This window comes from Pongo abelii, chromosome 12, assembly GCF_028885655.2.
Source record: "Pongo abelii isolate AG06213 chromosome 12, NHGRI_mPonAbe1-v2.0_pri, whole genome shotgun sequence".
In the NCBI taxonomy this organism is placed as follows: Eukaryota; Metazoa; Chordata; class Mammalia; order Primates; family Hominidae; genus Pongo; species Pongo abelii.
In genome coordinates, this window is record NC_071997.2 from 107,536,271 (window position 1) to 107,554,995 (window position 18,725).

Here is an 18,725-nt window from a genome sequence, read left to right on the forward strand (position 1 = left end):
GACCACTGAGCTTCAAACAAAGGTTCTTAACCTGGGACCCTTGGATCTGGGGGGTCCACTGACAGGCTTTGGGAGAGTCCTGGGAATCATTGGTCCATATATACACCAGATTTTTAAACAGGTCAGAAAAGCTTTCCAGAAATCCTTCCGTTCAAGTGCCTTTTTATGTTGGAGCAACTCCTTCTAGAAAGGACTGCTCCAAAGTCAGCTGCTGGTTGTGAGGCTCCGAAAGGGAATGTAGAGGCTGCAACTTCAGATTAGACCTCTTCTTCATACTCCAGGTTGCTTGCTCATCCTCTTTACCCTTGAGGATGGGTTTGCATTCGCAGCTCTAGGCCCATGGGGGAGCTCTTTTGAAAGGCATGTAGAAAATGGGGTTTTCTCCCCTCTAAATCTGGTATGGTGGAAATGGGTGCAGAGCCTTGAAGTCAGAGGGCCGTGTTTCCTAGATTCAGTAAAAGGCTAATGGTTCTCAGAGCTAAGTATCAAGGATTTCATTCTCCTTTGTAGGGATCCTGGAGCGGGTTGTGAGAAGGAATGGGCGCGTGGATCGTAGCCTGAAAGACGAGTGTGATACGGTGAAAGGATGGAGGCTGTGCAATGGGAGAATAACTGGGGTTTGGCTTATTAATTTGTTGGTGGGATGGCAGAGAGCACGCCTGGTCTATAGTGCCTGCTCAGTAAATAACTGAATGAATACATGTATTTATGGATCTGAAGGGTGCACATAGAAGGGGTCGAATCTGGTAACAATACACACTGGGTGTGATCCATAAGAACTCCAGCATGGCATCTGAGCATGGGAACAGACAGGCTCTTGGGGAGCTTCCTATGGTGTTTGAGCATGTGCTGGGGGGAGATGGGCTCTTTAAACCCAGAGCAGTGATTTCATCATCAGCAGACATCACAAAACTAGAATTGTGGCCTGGAAACCAGGAATAGGAAGGATTGATTGCCCAGGGAAATTGTGGAGAAGAAGAGAGGGTCCCCCTTGCTTTTTAAATTTTTGGTGACAGGGTCTTGCTATGTTGCCCAGGCTGGTCTTGAACTCCTGGGCTCAAGTGATTACAGGCACATGCCTGGCTGAAGATCCTAGTCTTGATTAAGAAGATAGGAGAGGGTGGAACCAATATCTGTGTCTAAACAATAGTGCCTGATTAATATTTGGATAGAATTAACATTTCCATAGGTAAGGGGAGGGGGGAGGGATAGCATTAGGAGATATACGGTATAATGCTAAATGACGAGTTAATGGGTGCAGCACACCAACATGGCACATGTATACATATGTAACAAACCTGCACGTTGTGCACATGTACCCTAAAACTTAAAGTATAATAATAAAATTAAAAAAAAAAAAAACATTTCCATAGGCTAGACACAGTGGCTCATGCCTGTAATCCCAGCACTTTGGGAGTCCGAGGTGGGCGGATTACTTGAGGTCAGGAGTTAGAGACCAGCCTGGTCAATATGGTGAAACCCCATCTCTACTAAAAATACGAAAATTAGCCGGGTGTGGTGGTACATGCCTGTAATCCCAGCTACTCGGGAGGCTGAGACAGGAGAATCGCTTGAACCCGGGAGGCAGAGGTTGCAGTGAGCCGAGATTGCGCCACTGCACTCCAGCCTGGGTGAAAGAGTGACTGTCTCAAAAAAAAAAAAAAAAAAAAAAATTAACATTTCCGTATCATAGGGTAGGCAATTGATATGCTGATGAGATTGAGGAAGATTAGATCTGGGAGGAAGGTTTCCTAAAAGGCAGAAAAGAAGGCTGGAATTGTGTGACTTGAGTTCACCTCTCTACTTCAAGTCTTTCCATTTTTCACGGCAAGGCAGCTGGTTGGCTCTCTCCAGCCCTTGACCTTCTGTCACTGTCCCGGGTTTTGACAAACATGGTCCCCTTGAGTGTCAGGTGGCCTTGCTAATTCCTGGAGAGGTCAAGGTGACTTTTTGTTTTTTGTTTCCCCAGGCTGAGAAGAAAGCCAAGGTCATTGCAGGAATGAATGCTGTGGAAGAAAACCAGGGGCCCGGGGAGTCTCAGAAGGTGGAGGAGGCCAGCCCTCCTGCTGTGCAGCAGCCCACTGACCCCGCATCCCCCACTGTGGCTACCACGCCTGAGCCCGTGGGGTCCGATGCCGGGGACAAGAATGCCACCAAAGCAGGCGATGACGAGCCAGAGTACGAGGTGAGCGGCTTCTTCACCAGCCGTGGCCAGCTCTTTCCGGGGGCCTTCCACTGCCAGCTCCTCCCGTCCTGCTCTCTCTCCATCTCCCACGGGCCGCTCGCTCTCTCCACCTGACCCCGGGCCTCTTCGTCTCCCCGATTTTGCTCTGTCTTGCCTCATTCAGATGGAGCTCCCTCCTGGCTGTCCTGCCCCCCAGATGCCCAGGGCTGGGGTTGCCATGGGGGGATCAGGGTGGCAGGGCCTCGTGACCACTGTGTAATGATTTCTGCTCCTTGGGGCTCCAGGACGGCCGGGGCTTTGGCATTGGGGAGCTGGTGTGGGGGAAACTGCGGGGCTTCTCCTGGTGGCCAGGCCGCATTGTGTCTTGGTGGATGACGGGCCGGAGCCGAGCAGCTGAAGGCACCCGCTGGGTCATGTGGTTCGGAGACGGCAAATTCTCAGTGGTGAGTTGTGGGGTTTGGCAGTAGCCTGGGGTGGGGGAAGGTTCTTGATCCCAGGGCCTGTGGTTTTGGCTGGGGGCAGTCTGAAATTGGGGTGAGGGAAGTGGGTTCTGCTCACCCCTAACTCTGCCTGTGGTGGGTGGAAGAAGCCGTAGGGTTAATTAGGTTGCACCTGTGGCTCAGAGAGCTCGGATGCTGGCCCAGTTTTAGCCTTCCAGGAACCTATTCACTAGAATTCCTTTCCACCTGCACTCAGGTACTTCCCTACTCTTGGTCTGGACTCCTCTTTGCATCGGGTAATTATTTATCACTGCATCTGGTCCCCTCCAGGGCTGAGACTGACTCTCAAGGCTCCCAGCCCCTGCCAGTTGCGAGGCACGGGGTGGGTGCTTGCAAGTGTAAGCTGCGGCAAACAAGGCCTGGCTTGTCCCCCCAGGTGTGTGTTGAGAAGCTGATGCCGCTGAGCTCGTTTTGCAGTGCGTTCCACCAGGCCACGTACAACAAGCAGCCCATGTACCGCAAAGCCATCTACGAGGTCCTGCAGGTGAGTATCCCTGCTGGGAGCTCGAAGGAGGAGCCTAGAGCACTAGGAGGCCTGGAAGTTGGAGTGCAGGTCGGGCTTGAGCAGAACGGAGGCCCAGGAGGCAGCGACTCCTTTCTCTCCACCTCGCTCGCCCTTTGTATGCACATCCCCCTCCTCCTCAGCGGTTCCTCCCCGTCTTGCCTGTGCCACCCTAACTACTCAGAGTCTGGCCTTGAGCCTGACCCATCTGCCTTCCAGCCTGTCCTGACAACCCCAACCCTGGCGTGTCACCCTCCAGGTGGCCAGCAGCCGCGCAGGGAAGCTGTTCCCCGTGTGCCACGACAGCGATGAGAGTGACACTGCCAAGGCCGTGGAGGTGCAGAACAAGCCTATGATTGAATGGGCCCTGGGGGGCTTCCAGCCCTCTGGCCCTAAGGGCCTGGAACCACCAGAAGGTAAATGAGGGCACCCAGCCTTCTGGGACCCCTGCCCGCCAGGCAGATCCACACCAGGGCTGGGAAAGCCATGCTTAGGGAGGGCTGCCAAGGCCTCCACAGAGGGGCCCAGTGGGAATGGCTGGGGTCTCTCTTGCCCTGGGGTCAGGACTTGAATGACCTGCTCTGTGTTGGCTGTCCAGAACCATAGAGTTGGGAGGTGGGAACAAGTTGGAGACCAGGCCACACCCCACTGTAAGGAGGGTCGGGGAGGGGGCTGGGGTTTCCTGTCAGCCTGTAACTGACTTTGGCACCTGCTTTCCTGCTCCAGAAGAGAAGAATCCCTACAAAGAAGTGTACACGGACATGTGGGTGGAACCTGAAGCAGCTGCCTACGCACCACCTCCACCAGCCAAAAAGCCCCGGAAGAGCACAGCGGAGAAGCCCAAGGTCAAGGAGATTATTGATGAGCGCACAAGAGGTAGTTGGCCTGCTTCTGGAGAGGGTGGCACCAGGAGGCCTGCATCTGAGGAGCAGGCGCGGCCTCCTCTGACACCGGCTCTCCTCCCCTTGCAGAGCGGCTAGTGTACGAGGTGCGGCAGAAGTGCCGGAACATTGAGGGTGAGTTTGTTGCCTGGGAACTCTGGCACTCCTAGTGTGGCATGGGGCAGAGTAGCAGAGGCACTTAGGAAGGTTTGAATGACATGGGACCAGGGGCCACGTCCTGTGTGTCACACCACCTCCACTGTGCTTCTTGCACTGTCTGTCTTTCTGGTGCCATGGTTCTGCTCTCCTGTCAATGGTGTGGGCTGGTCTTCAGGGTGTGGGACTCCCCAGTGACCACAGAAGGGCAGCCCCTCTTGGGTGTGACTGAACCCACCTACAGGTCCCTTTTCAACCTTTCACCTTTGCTCACCTCTCTCATCCTGGGGCTGTCTCCCTTAGCCTGGTGCTGGTGGATCTGGCTCAGGACCCTCGGCCTGGGAGGATTGGGGCAGGGGTCAGGACTTGAGGATTACCCCGGGAATCCCTCCCGAGTAACCTGGAACCAGGGCTGCTTCTCATGAGCAGGTTTCTGTCCTCCTGTCACTCCATCCCTGTTTGTGGATGGTGGCATTGGTGCTCTGAGATGATGGCGTTCTGAGACTGGGGTAACAGTGCCTCCCTTTTCCGTGGGGCACCCTGGACTCTTTTCTGGCTGCCACTCTGGCACACCCCTTTTTTGTGGCTGGTCTGGTGCTGGGCTCCGGCCCGGGGAGGGAGAGGCCCTTCTGTGGTACTCACCCCATCCCCTCGCTCTGCTTTCCAGACATCTGCATCTCCTGTGGGAGCCTCAATGTCACCCTGGAACACCCCCTCTTCGTTGGAGGAATGTGCCAAAACTGCAAGGTAGGAGCACACCCACCCAGGAGAGGTGCCGTTGAGGCCGGCCCTTCGGCCGTCTGGCTGACTGTGTCCACCGCTTCTGGGCACATACGGGGTGACACCCGGTGTGCGTGCGACGTAGACTTCAGAGCTTCCTCTGGAAGCAGAGTTCTGATGACATGGGCCCTTGGGTTTACAAGCTTTTGACTTGCTCTCGTTTTTCTCCTCTGAAAGATTCTTTACCTCTCTCAAGCCCCATTTTAGTCTCCAGATGTGGGGATGGGAGCAGAGCAGCGGGGACGGGCTCAGGCAGAGTGTAGCAGGGTTGCCGTGCCCTCGGGAGCCCAGGAGAAAAACCCAGGGCTGCAGGAAGGCCCAAGGTGATGGTGCAGTCCCCTCCCTGGCTTTGCTCTCAGGCTGCTCTTTGGTTCTGTCCACGGCGGTGCACGGGCAGACAAGGTTTCCCCTTCCCAGATCTGCAGCTGGGGCCTGACCCTGGCTAAGGCGGTGGATGGGGTCATGTCTTCAGGGCTGAGTCAGGCTCTGTGAGGCTGGGTGCGGAGCCTCCCTTCGTCCTGGCTGTCCTGGGACCCGTCCTGGTGGTTTCTGACCCTTCCCGCTGCTGTCTAGAACTGCTTTCTGGAGTGTGCGTACCAGTACGACGACGACGGCTACCAGTCCTACTGCACCATCTGCTGCGGGGGCCGTGAGGTGCTCATGTGCGGAAACAACAACTGCTGCAGGTGAGGCTGTTGTGGCCTCCAGTGGCCTCCTTAGCTGGGCCCCAGGCTCCCGCCGCCCACCCGCCTCCCCTCCTCTCCCTTCCCCACAGACCCGCCACCCGCTAGCCATGCTCCAGACCCGGTCTTTCTATTCCAGGTAGCACACCTTGGCCTCCCTGGACCAGGGCTGAGAGTCCCCTCTGCTCACTGGGTTTCCTTCCAGGTGCTTTTGCGTGGAGTGTGTGGACCTCTTGGTGGGGCCGGGGGCTGCCCAGGCAGCCATTAAGGAAGACCCCTGGAACTGCTACATGTGTGGGCACAAGGGTACCTACGGGCTGCTGCGGCGGCGAGAGGACTGGCCCTCCCGGCTCCAGATGTTCTTCGCTAATAACCACGACCAGGAATTTGTGAGTGCTGGGCCTGGGGCGCGGTCTCGAGCTCCCTTGGCTGAGCCTTGGTTGTGGGGCCTGAGCTGTGTGCAGGGTGTGTGGGTCTAGGAGCCTGGCTGGAGGGCCAGCGCTGGGTGGGAGCTTGGGACACCGCTGTGCCTGCATCTGACCTGTTGTGCTCACTGCTTAGGACCCTCCAAAGGTTTACCCACCTGTCCCAGCTGAGAAGAGGAAGCCCATCCGGGTGCTGTCTCTCTTTGATGGAATTGCTACAGGTGAGGGGTGCAGGCCCAAGAGGTGCTGGCCGCCTTGTCCCAGGATGGGGGAGCCAGGTGTGTGGGCAACTCTGGCAAAACGAAATGATGGTTAACTTCATAGCTGTTAAAATATTATCCCAAAGGGGAAGCTTGTGTGTGAAGTGAAAATGTATGCAGTCCGTGGACTTAGATTTGACCAAAAATAAAAAAGTAAAATAGGTGGTAAAGCAGCCTGTCTGCTGGGCACTTCCTTAGTGAAGAAGATTCAGCCGCAGAGGTCGAGTGATCATTAGTCAGATTCACAGAGATTTCACAGAGCCTCAAAGGACAGACTCAGCAAGACAGAAACATACACACTTCTGTTGTGTTTTGATTATACACAAGGTAGTCTAAAGAAGACTTATTTAAATCACCCATTATCCTTTTATTAATATTTTGGCATATATCCTTTTCAGGCTTTTTTCTGTGCATTTGTGTTTATATAACCATACATCCATAGATAGATAAATTAAGTGGGTAGTGAATGCACACGGTTTTGTAACTTGCCTTGCATTTATTATATTATGATTGCTTTTTCATGTTAAGCGATATAAAGCTACCTTTTTTTTTTTTTTTGAGATGGAGTCTGTTGCCCACGCTGGAGTGCAGTGGTGCCATCTTGGCCCACGCTGGAGTGCAGTGGTGCCATCTTGGCCCACTGCAACCTCTGCCTCCCGGGTTCAAGCAGTTCTCCTGCCTCAGCCTCCCGAGTAGCTGGGACTACAGGCACCCACCACCACGCCCAGCTAATTTTTGTATTTTTAGTAGAGACGGGGTTTCACCATGTTGGCCAGGCTGGTCTCGATCTCTTGACCTTGTGATCCGCCCACCTTGGCCTCCCAAAGTGATGGGATTACAGGCATGAGCCACCGCACCTGGCCAAAGCTACATTCTTTATTTGTAAGTGTTGCATAAGGTTCCATTGAGTCAAAGTGCCGTAATTTAATGAACCCCTATTAGGTCATTTACTATTTTTTTTTATTATTATAAGTAGTGCTGTGACAAGCATCCTGATAGAATATCTTTATATACTTGAACCATTCCCTCCTTAGGAAAACCTTTAGGAGATGCTGGGTCACCCTGCAGGCATTGTTTGCTTCATGTGACTCTGGACACTGCAGAAAGCATCCTAGGAGATTGTGAAGACACATCCACCCCTCTGCCCTGCCCGCCCCCAGCCAAGGGCTTCCCGGCTTTTAAGAAAGGAATAGCTCTTCTTAGAATTCATATCTTTGGTCAGAGGGAGATAGGCAGTCTCAACCCAGGGACCCTGGTTAGAGGGTGAGGCGGAGGGGATGGCTTCCCCGGCCAGATGTTTGTCTTCTGTTCTCAGCTCCATGCTGCTCTTCTGTAAACCTAGAGAAGTTCATTTACAGCTTTTTGTATCCCAGACTGGAACCTTGAGGCCTTCTTAAATCATGTCACACCCCAGGAGGCTGTAAAAGCTCCTTGGCTGGGGGACATGTTGGGAGCAGCAGAAACAGTGTCGTACCCTGTTTCTCCCGAGACCCTCTCGGGATCTGCTCTGATTGTTTCCTTGCCTCAGTTCGGCTAGCATTTCTGGAGGGGGAGGGATCGTGGTAAGGAAATCAGTGTGGTTAGCTCGGGGGAAGCACAATGAAGGAGGCCTCCTCTGTCTGGAAGAGCCTTTGCAATCCACGAGAGGGCTGAGTGAGGAATGGAAACTGCTCTGATGGGGAGGCAAGGGATGCACAGAGCTGGGGACTCACAGCAGAGGGGGCGGTGATTCCAGGGGGCTACTGGGTGGGGCAGGGCATTTATGAAACCTTTGTGGAGCAGGGAACATTCAGGTTGAGTCAAAGGGTGGGGTAGAATTGTAGCAGGAGGTGATAAGAGGGTATGGAAGGACCAAGCTGTAGACGGACGACGACAAAGAAAAGGCCCCCAAAAAGTCAGCTGCGATTCTTCCTGGATCCTGGAACCATGAACTCTCTGGTCAGTTTTCTGCAGCTTTGACTGCCTTCCAGATAGGCCAAACGAGGCATGAGACAGAGCCTCGATGTCCTTACTATGGATACTCCAGTTGGATCCAGAAAGGATTTAAGGCATCTTCAGGGAAAAGATAGGACTTGGGCCTACAGCTGACCCCATGGGTCCTGTTGGCCAGCAGGCTCACCTGCCAAGACCAGGGTGCCAGGGAGATGGCTCCAAGTAACGGTGCTGTCTGCTGGCTGGTGCAGGGCTCCTGGTGCTGAAGGACTTGGGCATTCAGGTGGACCGCTACATTGCCTCGGAGGTGTGTGAGGACTCCATCACGGTGGGCATGGTGCGGCACCAGGGGAAGATCATGTACGTCGGGGACGTCCGCAGCGTCACACAGAAGCATGTATGTCCATGCTGTGGGGCGCAGCCCGTCTTCGCCTCCCTGCACACTCAGCACCTGGAGGCAGCCCTTGCCTCCTTTCATTTTGTTCATTTGCCCTCTTTCTCTTCACCCTTTGCCCCAGCCTCTTTTTCTCCTTATCTTCCATTTGTCCTCTGTCTTGAGAGGGTAAAGGGCAAATTGAAATGGGAATTTGGGCTAGGCATGGTGGCTCATGCCTATAATGCCAGCACTTTGGGAGGCCAAGGTAGGAGAATCCCTTGAGGCCAGGGGTTTAAGGCTAGCTTGGGCAACATAGTGCCTACTTGAGCTCTGGCTACTCCCTGGGCTGGTTTCTGGGCCGTTTCTAGTAGAGCTCTTTGGATGAGAGAGAGATTCCTGTCCTCCCAGTATTTTTGGCAAATAGCTTTATCAGCTTCCATATCTGGGAGGCTCGGGCAGGGTCTTTCCTTAAGCATGACTACAGGCCTTCTGGAGTTCTGAAGGGCAATTGGAGGACATTCACATGGCCCAGACACCCTGCCTAAGACACTCAGCATGCCAGGTGCCTTCAGACTCAGCCATCCACTTGGGTCACCTTCCCATTGGGCGGCTGTGTTGCCTGCCTGGGTGATACTAGTTTCCCCACTGGCCTGAGAAATGATCCAACTTGGTCCCCTTCTTGTTTAGGACTTGTCCATGGTTGCAGCTAGGGTCGTGAGCCTGCAGAGCAGCTGGGTCTCCTGTCTTTCGTGTCAAAGGACTTCTTTGCCAAGTTCACAGATAATTTCTCTTTCTTCCTGTCTGCCTCTGTCCCTGGACAGCAGGCCCATCACGTTGCCTTTATCCTCCCAGATCCAGGAGTGGGGCCCATTCGATCTGGTGATTGGGGGCAGTCCCTGCAATGACCTCTCCATCGTCAACCCTGCTCGCAAGGGCCTCTACGGTAGGTACCATCCTGTCCCCTCCACCTTCTCAGCTGGTGCTTCCGCACGTAGGCTTCCTCCTTGGATATTTCTGCCCTGGGACAGCTATTCCCGATGACCCTGTCTTCCCGTGCCCTCCCCGTGCCCGAGCCACACCACTGTCCTATGCAGACAGCCCCAGCTGATGGCTTTCTCTTCCGACCTCTCAGAGGGCACTGGCCGGCTCTTCTTTGAGTTCTACCGCCTCCTGCATGATGCGCGGCCCAAGGAGGGAGATGATCGCCCCTTCTTCTGGCTCTTTGAGAATGTGGTGGCCATGGGCGTTAGTGACAAGAGGGACATCTCGCGATTTCTCGAGGTATAGCCAGCAACCTTGGTTTGGCCAGCTCACTAATGGCTTCTACCTTGGACTGCTGCTTCATCCTGTCTCATCTGCATTGTGGAGCTGGGGACTGGTGACTTCTGCTTTGCAAGGGGCCTGTTTGGGAAGCCCCAGGCTTCCTGGATAGAAAGGGAGGAAGCAGGGTTAGAGGCCTACCTCGGAAAGAACCAGTGGTCTCGCTTTAAGAGGTGGCATTGTGGGTGTGGACCTCCGGGGTTGAAGGACCTGTCACTCAATCGGGTGGGGTGCCAGACTCCTGGGGTTGGGCATTCTGTGTGGTGTTTGTTACACACCGGGACCTTTGAGAGGACAAAATCAGTTTTCCCTGAGCAAGAAGGGCCTATCCTCACTCCCTGGTACCATGACAGGCACCTGAGAAGAAAACAGAACTTAGCTCAGTTTTCATTCCTTATCATGTGAGTCCCCGTTTAACCCTGAGCCAAGTCTGAGCTGCGTGCAGAGGGCTTCTGCTGCCAGAGGTGTGCTTGGAGTGGCCCTTCTGGGAGCTCGAGCCCACCCGTGCTCCTGAGTCTTGGGGTGGGTCACACTGTGAGCTGGTGTTCTGACTGTAAGTGTGAGCAGGTGTCTATTTGAGTTCTCATCAGGGCTCATGGTAAACACACCCATACTCGCTGGAGCCTGGGCTCTCCCAGCCTCTGGGTAGTCTAGAGCAGCACTGTGCAATATGGTAGCCACCAGCCACATGCGGCTGTTTACATTAACATTAACCATTCAGCTCCTCAATCACATTGGCCTCATTTTAGGTACAAAATAGCCACCTGTACTAGTGGGCTAGTGGCCACTGAATTGAACAGTGTAGAGGACATCCCACCATCGCAGAAGTTCATTTGGACAATGCTGATCTAGAACGTTCCAGTGACAGCTTGTGGAATGTGGCTAGGTGTAATTCCAGCTTCTCCTGGAGGCTGCAGGCTAGCCCAGTGTGTGGCTCCTGAGAGAGAAGTAAGAGGCTTTGAGGCTTTAAGGCTCGACCCCAGCAGCATGCCGGCGCTGTTTCATGCTCCTCCTTGGCTTATCTTCAAACCGTCTCCTGTTTTGTAGTCCAACCCTGTGATGATTGATGCCAAAGAAGTGTCAGCTGCACACAGGGCCCGCTACTTCTGGGGTAACCTTCCCGGTATGAACAGGTTGGTGAAAGCTCCTGGGCCTGGGGGGCTGTGGGCTGGGACTGCAGTGGGATGGCCCACGGTGGGGAAGCGTCTGAGCCAGGCCCTCTCTGGCCGGCCTCTGCTGAATGACTAGCTGCTCTGCCGTGTTCCTTATTTCCTTTTCCTCGAGGAGGAAGAGGAGTCAGGGTATAGAAAATACTTGTCTGAAACCAACAACTAGTGGTCTTAAAATCAGTCCTTGAGGAGGAAGAGGAGTCAGGGTATAGAAAATACTCCTCTGAAACCAACAACTAGTGGTCTTAAAGCAGGACCTTTAAAAGTACTCTCTTTATACCAAAGAAGAGTCATGTGCTGCCAAGTTAGGTAGTTGGTTTTCTGACATTGATGATGTGTCCCGAGCCCTGAGGCAAAGCCATGGGGCATGGCTTTGGGGCTGGGAAGGGGAGTCGTGGCCACAGCCTGTTCCAGGAGAGGGAATCTTGCGGCGGCTGCATGCAAGTTCAGGGTTCTGCTTAACTTAATTTCACTAATCACACACTTTGTTGGCTTCAGGTCCTTTTTTGGAGAGATTTTCTTCAGTTAGGTTACACAGATAAAGATTTTAATATCTAGGAATGAAGAAAATTCATTTCATCAGGTATAAAACTGGCATTATAAAAAGGCTTTTTAGGCAAAATAAATTGTCCAGAGTTGGCAATTCAAAAGCACGCTGAGAGCCGCTTAGTCCCTGTCCATTGTGGAGGGAAGCGTTTTCCAGAGTGTTCTGAGTCATGGGTGTTAAACCTCCATGGTGTGCTGCTTGGTATACTTGGTATAACTAGGAGACATCATTTCATCTGGCCTTGGTCAAATAGTCTCCCTCCTTGCTATTCCCATGAGGTTGTAGGACCTTCCCCATCTCATACGTGTTTGGTAGAGTTGCTATCGAGGGCTTGTTGAGGGGAAGGAGATGGGGCATTGGGGCAGCTGGCCTGAAACTGTCCCCCAAGAGTTCCCAAGATACATGTGTGTATTGGGAAATGGATGGGCTGATGAGGTCCATTATTTTCATGGAACCACTCAGTGTCTCCTGACAGACCTTGGTCCCGTGGGATTTCTCGCCTGCTTCTTTCAACTCTAAAATACTGAACTCTGAGCTTCTAGGAGGAGCAGAGGTCCTGCATGCAGGGCCGAGTGGGCAGTGCACGCATAAAGAGTCGGAGACATCTGTCGAGCACCTGATTTGACTGCAGGCCCCGTGGTTCCCACACTGAGATCCTGGAGCCAGTGCTCAGGGAAGCCTTCCTTAAATATCCTTACATGTCAGAAAAGGTCACCGTTGAAGGGGACAGCCAGTCAGTTATGTGGCCTGCACCCTGAGAAGTGACATATTTAATGTCACAGAATTTTTGGTCTTCAGGGAACTGAAGAATTTAAGTCTTTTTTTTTTTTTTTTTTTGGAGACAGAGTCTTGCTCTGTCGCCCAGGCTGGAGTGCAGTGGCGCTATCCTGGCTCACTGCAGCCTCCGCCTCCCAGGTTCAAGCGATTCTCCTGCCTCAGCCTCCCGAGTAGCTGGGATTACAGGCACCTGCCACCACGCCTGGCTAATTTTTATATTATTAGTAGAGGCGGAGTTTCACCGTGTTGATCAGGACAGACTCAGACTCCTGACCTCAGGTGACCCGCCTGCCTCGGCCTTCCAAAGGGCTGGGATTACAGGCATGAGCCACTGCACCTGGCCCAGAATTTAGTCTTTTAAAACAGTACATTTAAGGCTTGCAGTTTGATTAATTTCATCCAGTGGACACACCCATGTAACAATTACCACAAATCAAGATACAGAACATTGTCACCCCCAAAGCTTGCTTTGCAGTGGGACGCTTAAAGCTCAGTGTATTTTAGACTAACTGATGTAAAGATAGCTGTGCTTTTTTTTCTTTTTCTGCTAGGTGTTATCTGCCTGTTCATTTGAGACCACTTTTGAATTTACCTTTAAGGATTAATGCTTGGTGGATTTGTGTCTTTGCATGGCTGCAGTGTGTGTTCGTGTGTTTGCAGGGAGTTTGAAGAGGGTTATGACATGTGTGCGTAATTTGGGGAAGGGGGCTCTTACCCTGTGAATAAGTGGCTGCTGGGGGAGGGAGGGGAGTCGTGCAGCTGGGGCCCTTCCCGCTGTTATCCAGGTTTCTGTTGTTACAGTCTCTCTTCTGCCTCCTAGGCCGTTGGCATCCACTGTGAATGATAAGCTGGAGCTGCAGGAGTGTCTGGAGCATGGCAGGATAGCCAAGGTCAGCTCCAGCATCTAGAACCTCTGCTGGGGGGCAGGGAGAAGGAAGGGCAGGATGAGGTGGAGCGGTGGCCAGGGCCTTGTCCCGCCTGCTTCTCCAGCTAGTGTGGAGAATGCAATTTAGGAGACGGTGCAGGGTCATGCAGCAGGGCAGCCAGAGGAGGGCCCAGGGCTGCTGGCCTTCAGCCCTTCCTCCCTGGTGAGTGTCGCCCACCACCCCCTGGTAAACACTGAGGAGTCTTTACCAAGACCTGGTTGTGCTGTGGCTTTTTTTTCATTTTTAAATTTTTTGGCCAAAACCTATTACAAAAGCCTTCAAAGCAAAGCAGCCTCCTGTGATGTGGAAGCTCCATTTCTCTCTGGAGCTGGAATCTCGCTGAGTGACTTCCTGGGGCACTGGGTTCTGTGTCAGCAGGTTCCAGCATTCAGAACCACTGGCAGCTCTGAGGGCATCTTTGAGTCCCTCAGTAACTTGGCATCCTTTAGCCTACAAGTTACTCCATCTCTGAAAGAACTAATTCTTTGGAAGACTTGGAAAGTATAGTGGCTACAGCTTCTACTTCTAAAGTCTGTGGCTAGGCCGGGTGCAGTGGCTCACGCCTGTAATCCCAATACTTTGGGAGGCCGAGGCAGGCGGATCACCTGAGGTCAGGAGTTTGAGACCAGCCTGGCCGACACGATGAAACCCTGTCTGAGTAAAAATACAAAAACTAGCCGGGCATGGTGGCGGGCGCCTATAGTCCCAGCTACTCGGGAGTCTGAGGCATGAGAATCGCTTGAACCCGGGAGGTGGAGGTTACAGTGAGCTGAGATCGCACCACTGCAGTCCAGCCTAGGTGACAGAGCGAGACTCCATCTCAAAAAAAAAAAAAAAGTCTGTGGCTAGATGGATCTAAGATTGGCCAGGTGACCTCCAAGTAGGAAGAAAAGTGGGGCTGTGGGGTCTGTGGAGGCTCCTGCCCTGCGAACTCTGCTCACTCAGAGCCATACCCAGCCCCCTGGGTGGACCAGGCCCTGTCAGGGTTTGGCGAGTACCTGGCATACTTGGTAGACGCATGACCAGTGTTGGCTGGTGAATGAATTCGTGCTTATTCCTCTTTTCTCCTCTTCATCTAGTTCAGCAAAGTGAGGACCATTACTACGAGGTCAAACTCCATAAAGCAGGGCAAAGACCAGCATTTTCCTGTCTTCATGAATGAGAAAGAGGACATCTTATGGTGCACTGAAATGGAAAGGTACCCGGGTTGTGCTGGCATCCGGCTGCGGTGTGGCTGTTCTGATTGCTGTGCTTGCTGGGGGGTCCTCTGCCTTTCCCACCTGGCTTGTTTTCCACAAACGTCCTGGGAACAGTGGGTTTTATCAAGCATTTCCCAACATGGCAGACTCTGGGGTGGACTCCTGACAGGCCGCCTAGGCTCCTGTGTATTTTAAGGCTGGTCCCAAGTAAGAGGAGTCTAGGGTCCAGGAGCGGTGGCTCATGCCTATAATCCCAGCACTTTGGGAGGCCGAAGCGGGTGGGTCACCTGAGGTCAGGAGTTCGAGACCAGCCTGGCCAACGTGGCGAAACCCCGTCTCTACTAAAAATACAAAAATTAGCCGGGTGTGGTGGCGGGTGCCTGTAGTCCCAGCTACTCGGGAGGCTGAGACAGGAGAATCACTTGAACCTGGGAGGTGGAGGTTGCAGTGAGCCGAGATTGTGCCACTGTGCTCCAGCCTGGGCAACAGAGAGACTCCATCTCAAAGGAAAAAAAAAAAAGAGGAGTCTAGGAAATCCCCTGCTGCCTTGTCTCCCAGAGACCCTGCTGATCCCCAGGGAACCGCTGCAGTGACAGGACCTTCCTTAACTTGTGCCAATTTTATAGGTCTTTTGTAAACCAAGCCAGCATAGGGCCAGGCAGACCTCACAGCCTCAACACCCTGATTTGATGCAAACGGGACTTTCGGGGCTGGATGACCTTCTTGTTCTCTGAGTATAACTAGGATTTAGCCAGACAAAGAGACCATTTACACAAACAACCAGAGCAAACAGGAAATCCTTCAGCTTCTGAAGTCAGGCAGGAGTTTGGCTCCTTTTTCGCCTTCCCTGCTCTTGGTGGGGAGGATGCTAGGGCTGTGTGTTCATTACATGCAGACTCGAGGTGTACGTTGCCGAGCTAACCCTGCAGGAGAGGAGAACTAGAGAGTGTGTCCTGGAGGTATTTCTGAGGGATTGTTCAAAATTACTCTTATTTCTGCTGGGTTGTGAAACTAGGCAGTGATGACCTTACTACCTTTAAGGCCACAGAAACCAGCACAGTGCCTGGCACATGGTTGGTAATCTGAGTGCTGGGTTGTTTATAAAGGACAGAAGATTCGGCAGAACTAAGCAGGCATCAGGGGAGTTGGTGGGTGCGAGTGCCCCTGTCCCTGCACTTCGGGTGGCTGCTGGTCCTCCGGGTCCTGCTGTGTGGTTAGACGGCTTCCGGGCAGCCTGGTCGGGCCAGCGCTCACCCTGCCCTCTCTGCCTTTTCTCCCCCAGGGTATTTGGTTTCCCAGTCCACTATACTGACGTCTCCAACATGAGCCGCTTGGCGAGGCAGAGACTGCTGGGCCGGTCATGGAGCGTGCCAGTCATCCGCCACCTCTTCGCTCCGCTGAAGGAGTATTTTGCGTGTGTGTAAGGGACATGGGGGCAAACTGAGGTAGCGACACAAAGTTAAACAAACAAACAAAAAACACAAAACATAATAAAACACCAAGAACGTGAGGATGGAGAGAAGTATCAGCACCCAGAAGAGAAAAAGGAATTTAAAACAAAAACCACAGAGGCGGAAATACCGGAGGGCTTTGCCTTGCGAAAAGGGTTGGACATCATCTCCTGATTTTTCAATGTTATTCTTCAGTCCTATTTAAAAACAAAACCAAGCTCCCTCCCCTTCCTCCCCCTCCCCTTTTTTTTTCGGTCAGACCTTTTATTTTCTACTCTTTTCAGAGGGGTTTTCTGTTTGTTTGGGTTTTGTTTCTTGCTGTGACTGAAACAAGAAGGTTATTGCAGCAAAAATCAGTAACAAAAAATAATAACAATACCTTGCAGAGGAAAGGTGGGAGAGAGGAAAAAAGGAAATTCTATAGAAATCTATATATTGGGTTTTTTTTTTGTTTTGGTTTTTTTTTTTTTTTTTTTTTGGTTTTTTTTTTTACTATATATCTTTTTTTTGTTGTCTCTAGCCTGATCAGATAGGAGCACAAGCAGGGGACGGAAAGAGAGAGACACTCAGGCGGCAGCATTCCCTCCCAGCCACTGAGCTGTCGTGCCAGCACCATTCCTGGTCACGCAAAACAGAACCCAGTTAGCAGCAGGGAGACGAGAACACCACACAAGACATTTTTCTACAGTATTTCAGGTGCCTACCACACAGGAAACCTTGAAGAAAATCAGTTTCTAGAAGCCGCTGTTACCTCTTGTTTACAGTTTATATATATATGATAGATATGAGATATATATATAAAAGGTACTGTTAACTACTGTACAACCCGACTTCATAATGGTGCTTTCAAACAGCGAGATGAGTAAAAACATCAGCTTCCACGTTGCCTTCTGCGCAAAGGGTTTCACCAAGGATGGAGAAAGGGAGACAGCTCGCAGATGGCGCGTTCTCACGGTGGGCTCTTCCCCTTGGTTTGTAACGAAGTGAAGGAGGAGAACTTGGGAGCCAGGTTCTCCCTGCCAAAAAGGGGGCTAGATGAGGTGGTCGGGCCCGTGGACAGCTGAGAGTGGGATTCATCCAGACTCATGCAATAACCCTTTGATTGTTTTCTAAAAGGAGACTCCCTCGGCAAGATGGCAGAGGGCACGGAGTCTTCAGGCCCAGTTTCTCACTTTAGCCAATTCGAGGGCTCCTTGTGGTGGGATCAGAACTAATCCAGAGTGTGGGAAAGTGACAGTCAAAACCCCACCTGGAGCAAATAAAAAAACATACAAAACGTACTGGTGCTTTCCTGTCTAAGTCGCCTTTTGTGTGTTCTTTTATGAGGCCCCCACCATCCACCCCTCTGTGCGCAAGGCGGCTGCCGGCCCCTGGAATGTGATGTTTTTGGTCATCTCCAAAGGCTGCAGTTTTATACTGGGAGGCTGATGACACCTTTTATTATAATTATTCTTATGGTTCTGGTTATAATTATGTTTGTTTTAAGATTTTCTTTAAGAAAACAAAAACCCAACACCCTTCCCTTTAGGTTTCAAACCAAGGTGCGGGAGCAGGGTGCTTCTGAGTTAGCGGTGGCTCTGGTGCCCTGGCTCCCACCCCTCGGGCCAGGTGGGCCACTGGGCATGGTGACAGCTGGGCGGCCAGGGAGTCCCCAAGGTCTGCCTTCTGGGCTTGTCACTCTTCTCTTCTACTTCCCCTCCTCTTGAGTCGGGTGTGTCAGGGCTGGAGGGAGGACCGGCTGTCTCTCTCCTTGTGTGTGTGATTGGAGTGGTGTGTATTTCTTTTCTAGTACTTGGTCTGATGATAGCTGTGCTCTTACCTCGAGTCAGCAGCACCTGGAGCCCCAAGTGCTCGACACTTTGTTCCACTTCCTACAAGGCAGGCGGCCTGGCGTCAGTAGTAGGAAGGGATGGCATTGTTGGCTCCAGGGTGAGGGCCCGACGGGCAGGTGCTTGCCTGGGTAGATGGGGTGTAGATATGTGGCATATAGAGATATATATTTTATAATGGGAGGGGGGATGGCACCTCCTGGGACTGGTAGAGCTGGGAGGTGTGTCGGCAAGCACATGGCCCCAAGTCCACGTCCCTAGAAAGATGGGGCCTACGGTGATAGGCGCTCTATAAATACATAGATAGGGTCATGTTTAAGAAATATTATGGGGTGGGGAGTGGGGGAAGCAGGCTCAGTGTGCTGAGCCTCGGTCCCCACTGCAGACATAAACCCCACACCAATCAGTCAATCTCACACGCATACACAGGAGCATATTTCTGTACTGATGCATAATGAATGCACTCTCACACACACACACCAGGGGGCTCCCAGCACTCTTCTCCCAGGGTTCAGGACTTTGTGGAGTCAGCCCGTGCAGCTATTTACCTCTGTTGCCCTGATTGCAGGTAGACTGTCAATCCCAGAAGTTGCTAGGTGCTGAGGCAGGAAAAGGAGGAGGTTTCTTTTAGCAGGTGCTCTCCTCTAGCAGGTAGTGTTCTATCTCTTTTGCCCCTGGTGATGTCAAAAGATTCTTCTGTTAGCAACCTGTGATACTGACCTGCAACTCTAGGCACCAGTCAAGTCAGCCCTCAACTCCCCCTACCTATTCTCCCCCAACTGAAATCAAATTGACATCCAGGTCTGTCTTGGCCAGGGGGCTTCCAT

At 52.4% G+C, this 18,725-nt stretch overlaps 1 protein-coding gene across 9 annotated transcripts in view; it reads left to right on the plus strand.

Annotated features, from left to right (window-relative positions):
• The window catches only part of DNMT3A (DNA methyltransferase 3 alpha), a 109,825-nt gene extending 92,476 nt beyond the window's left edge, over positions 1-17,349 (plus strand). For 6 of the 9 annotated variants that reach the window (XM_024242369.3, XM_024242368.3, XM_054548283.2 and 3 more), the window contains 17 exons: positions 1,970-2,185; positions 2,470-2,628; positions 3,062-3,169; positions 3,447-3,603; positions 3,914-4,063; positions 4,159-4,203; positions 4,892-4,971; positions 5,578-5,690; positions 5,893-6,076; positions 6,249-6,333; positions 8,556-8,701; positions 9,533-9,623; positions 9,813-9,961; positions 11,048-11,133; positions 13,314-13,383; positions 14,499-14,617; positions 15,901-17,349. In XM_024242369.3, coding sequence (XP_024098137.1) covers positions 1,970-2,185; positions 2,470-2,628; positions 3,062-3,169; positions 3,447-3,603; positions 3,914-4,063; positions 4,159-4,203; positions 4,892-4,971; positions 5,578-5,690; positions 5,893-6,076; positions 6,249-6,333; positions 8,556-8,701; positions 9,533-9,623; positions 9,813-9,961; positions 11,048-11,133; positions 13,314-13,383; positions 14,499-14,617; positions 15,901-16,042 — 2,100 coding nt within the window. In that variant the 3' untranslated portion in view covers positions 16,043-17,349. Of the gene's footprint in view, positions 1-510; positions 618-1,969; positions 2,186-2,469; positions 2,629-3,061; positions 3,170-3,446; positions 3,604-3,913; positions 4,064-4,158; positions 4,204-4,891; positions 4,972-5,577; positions 5,691-5,892; positions 6,077-6,248; positions 6,334-8,555; positions 8,702-9,532; positions 9,624-9,812; positions 9,962-10,749; positions 10,949-11,047; positions 11,134-13,313; positions 13,390-14,498; positions 14,618-15,900 lie in introns of those variants that run through there. The other 3 variants (XM_024242373.3, XM_024242372.3, XR_010136322.1) reach the window with 3 other exon arrangements.
• Positions 17,350-18,725: the final 1,376 nt, after the last annotated feature.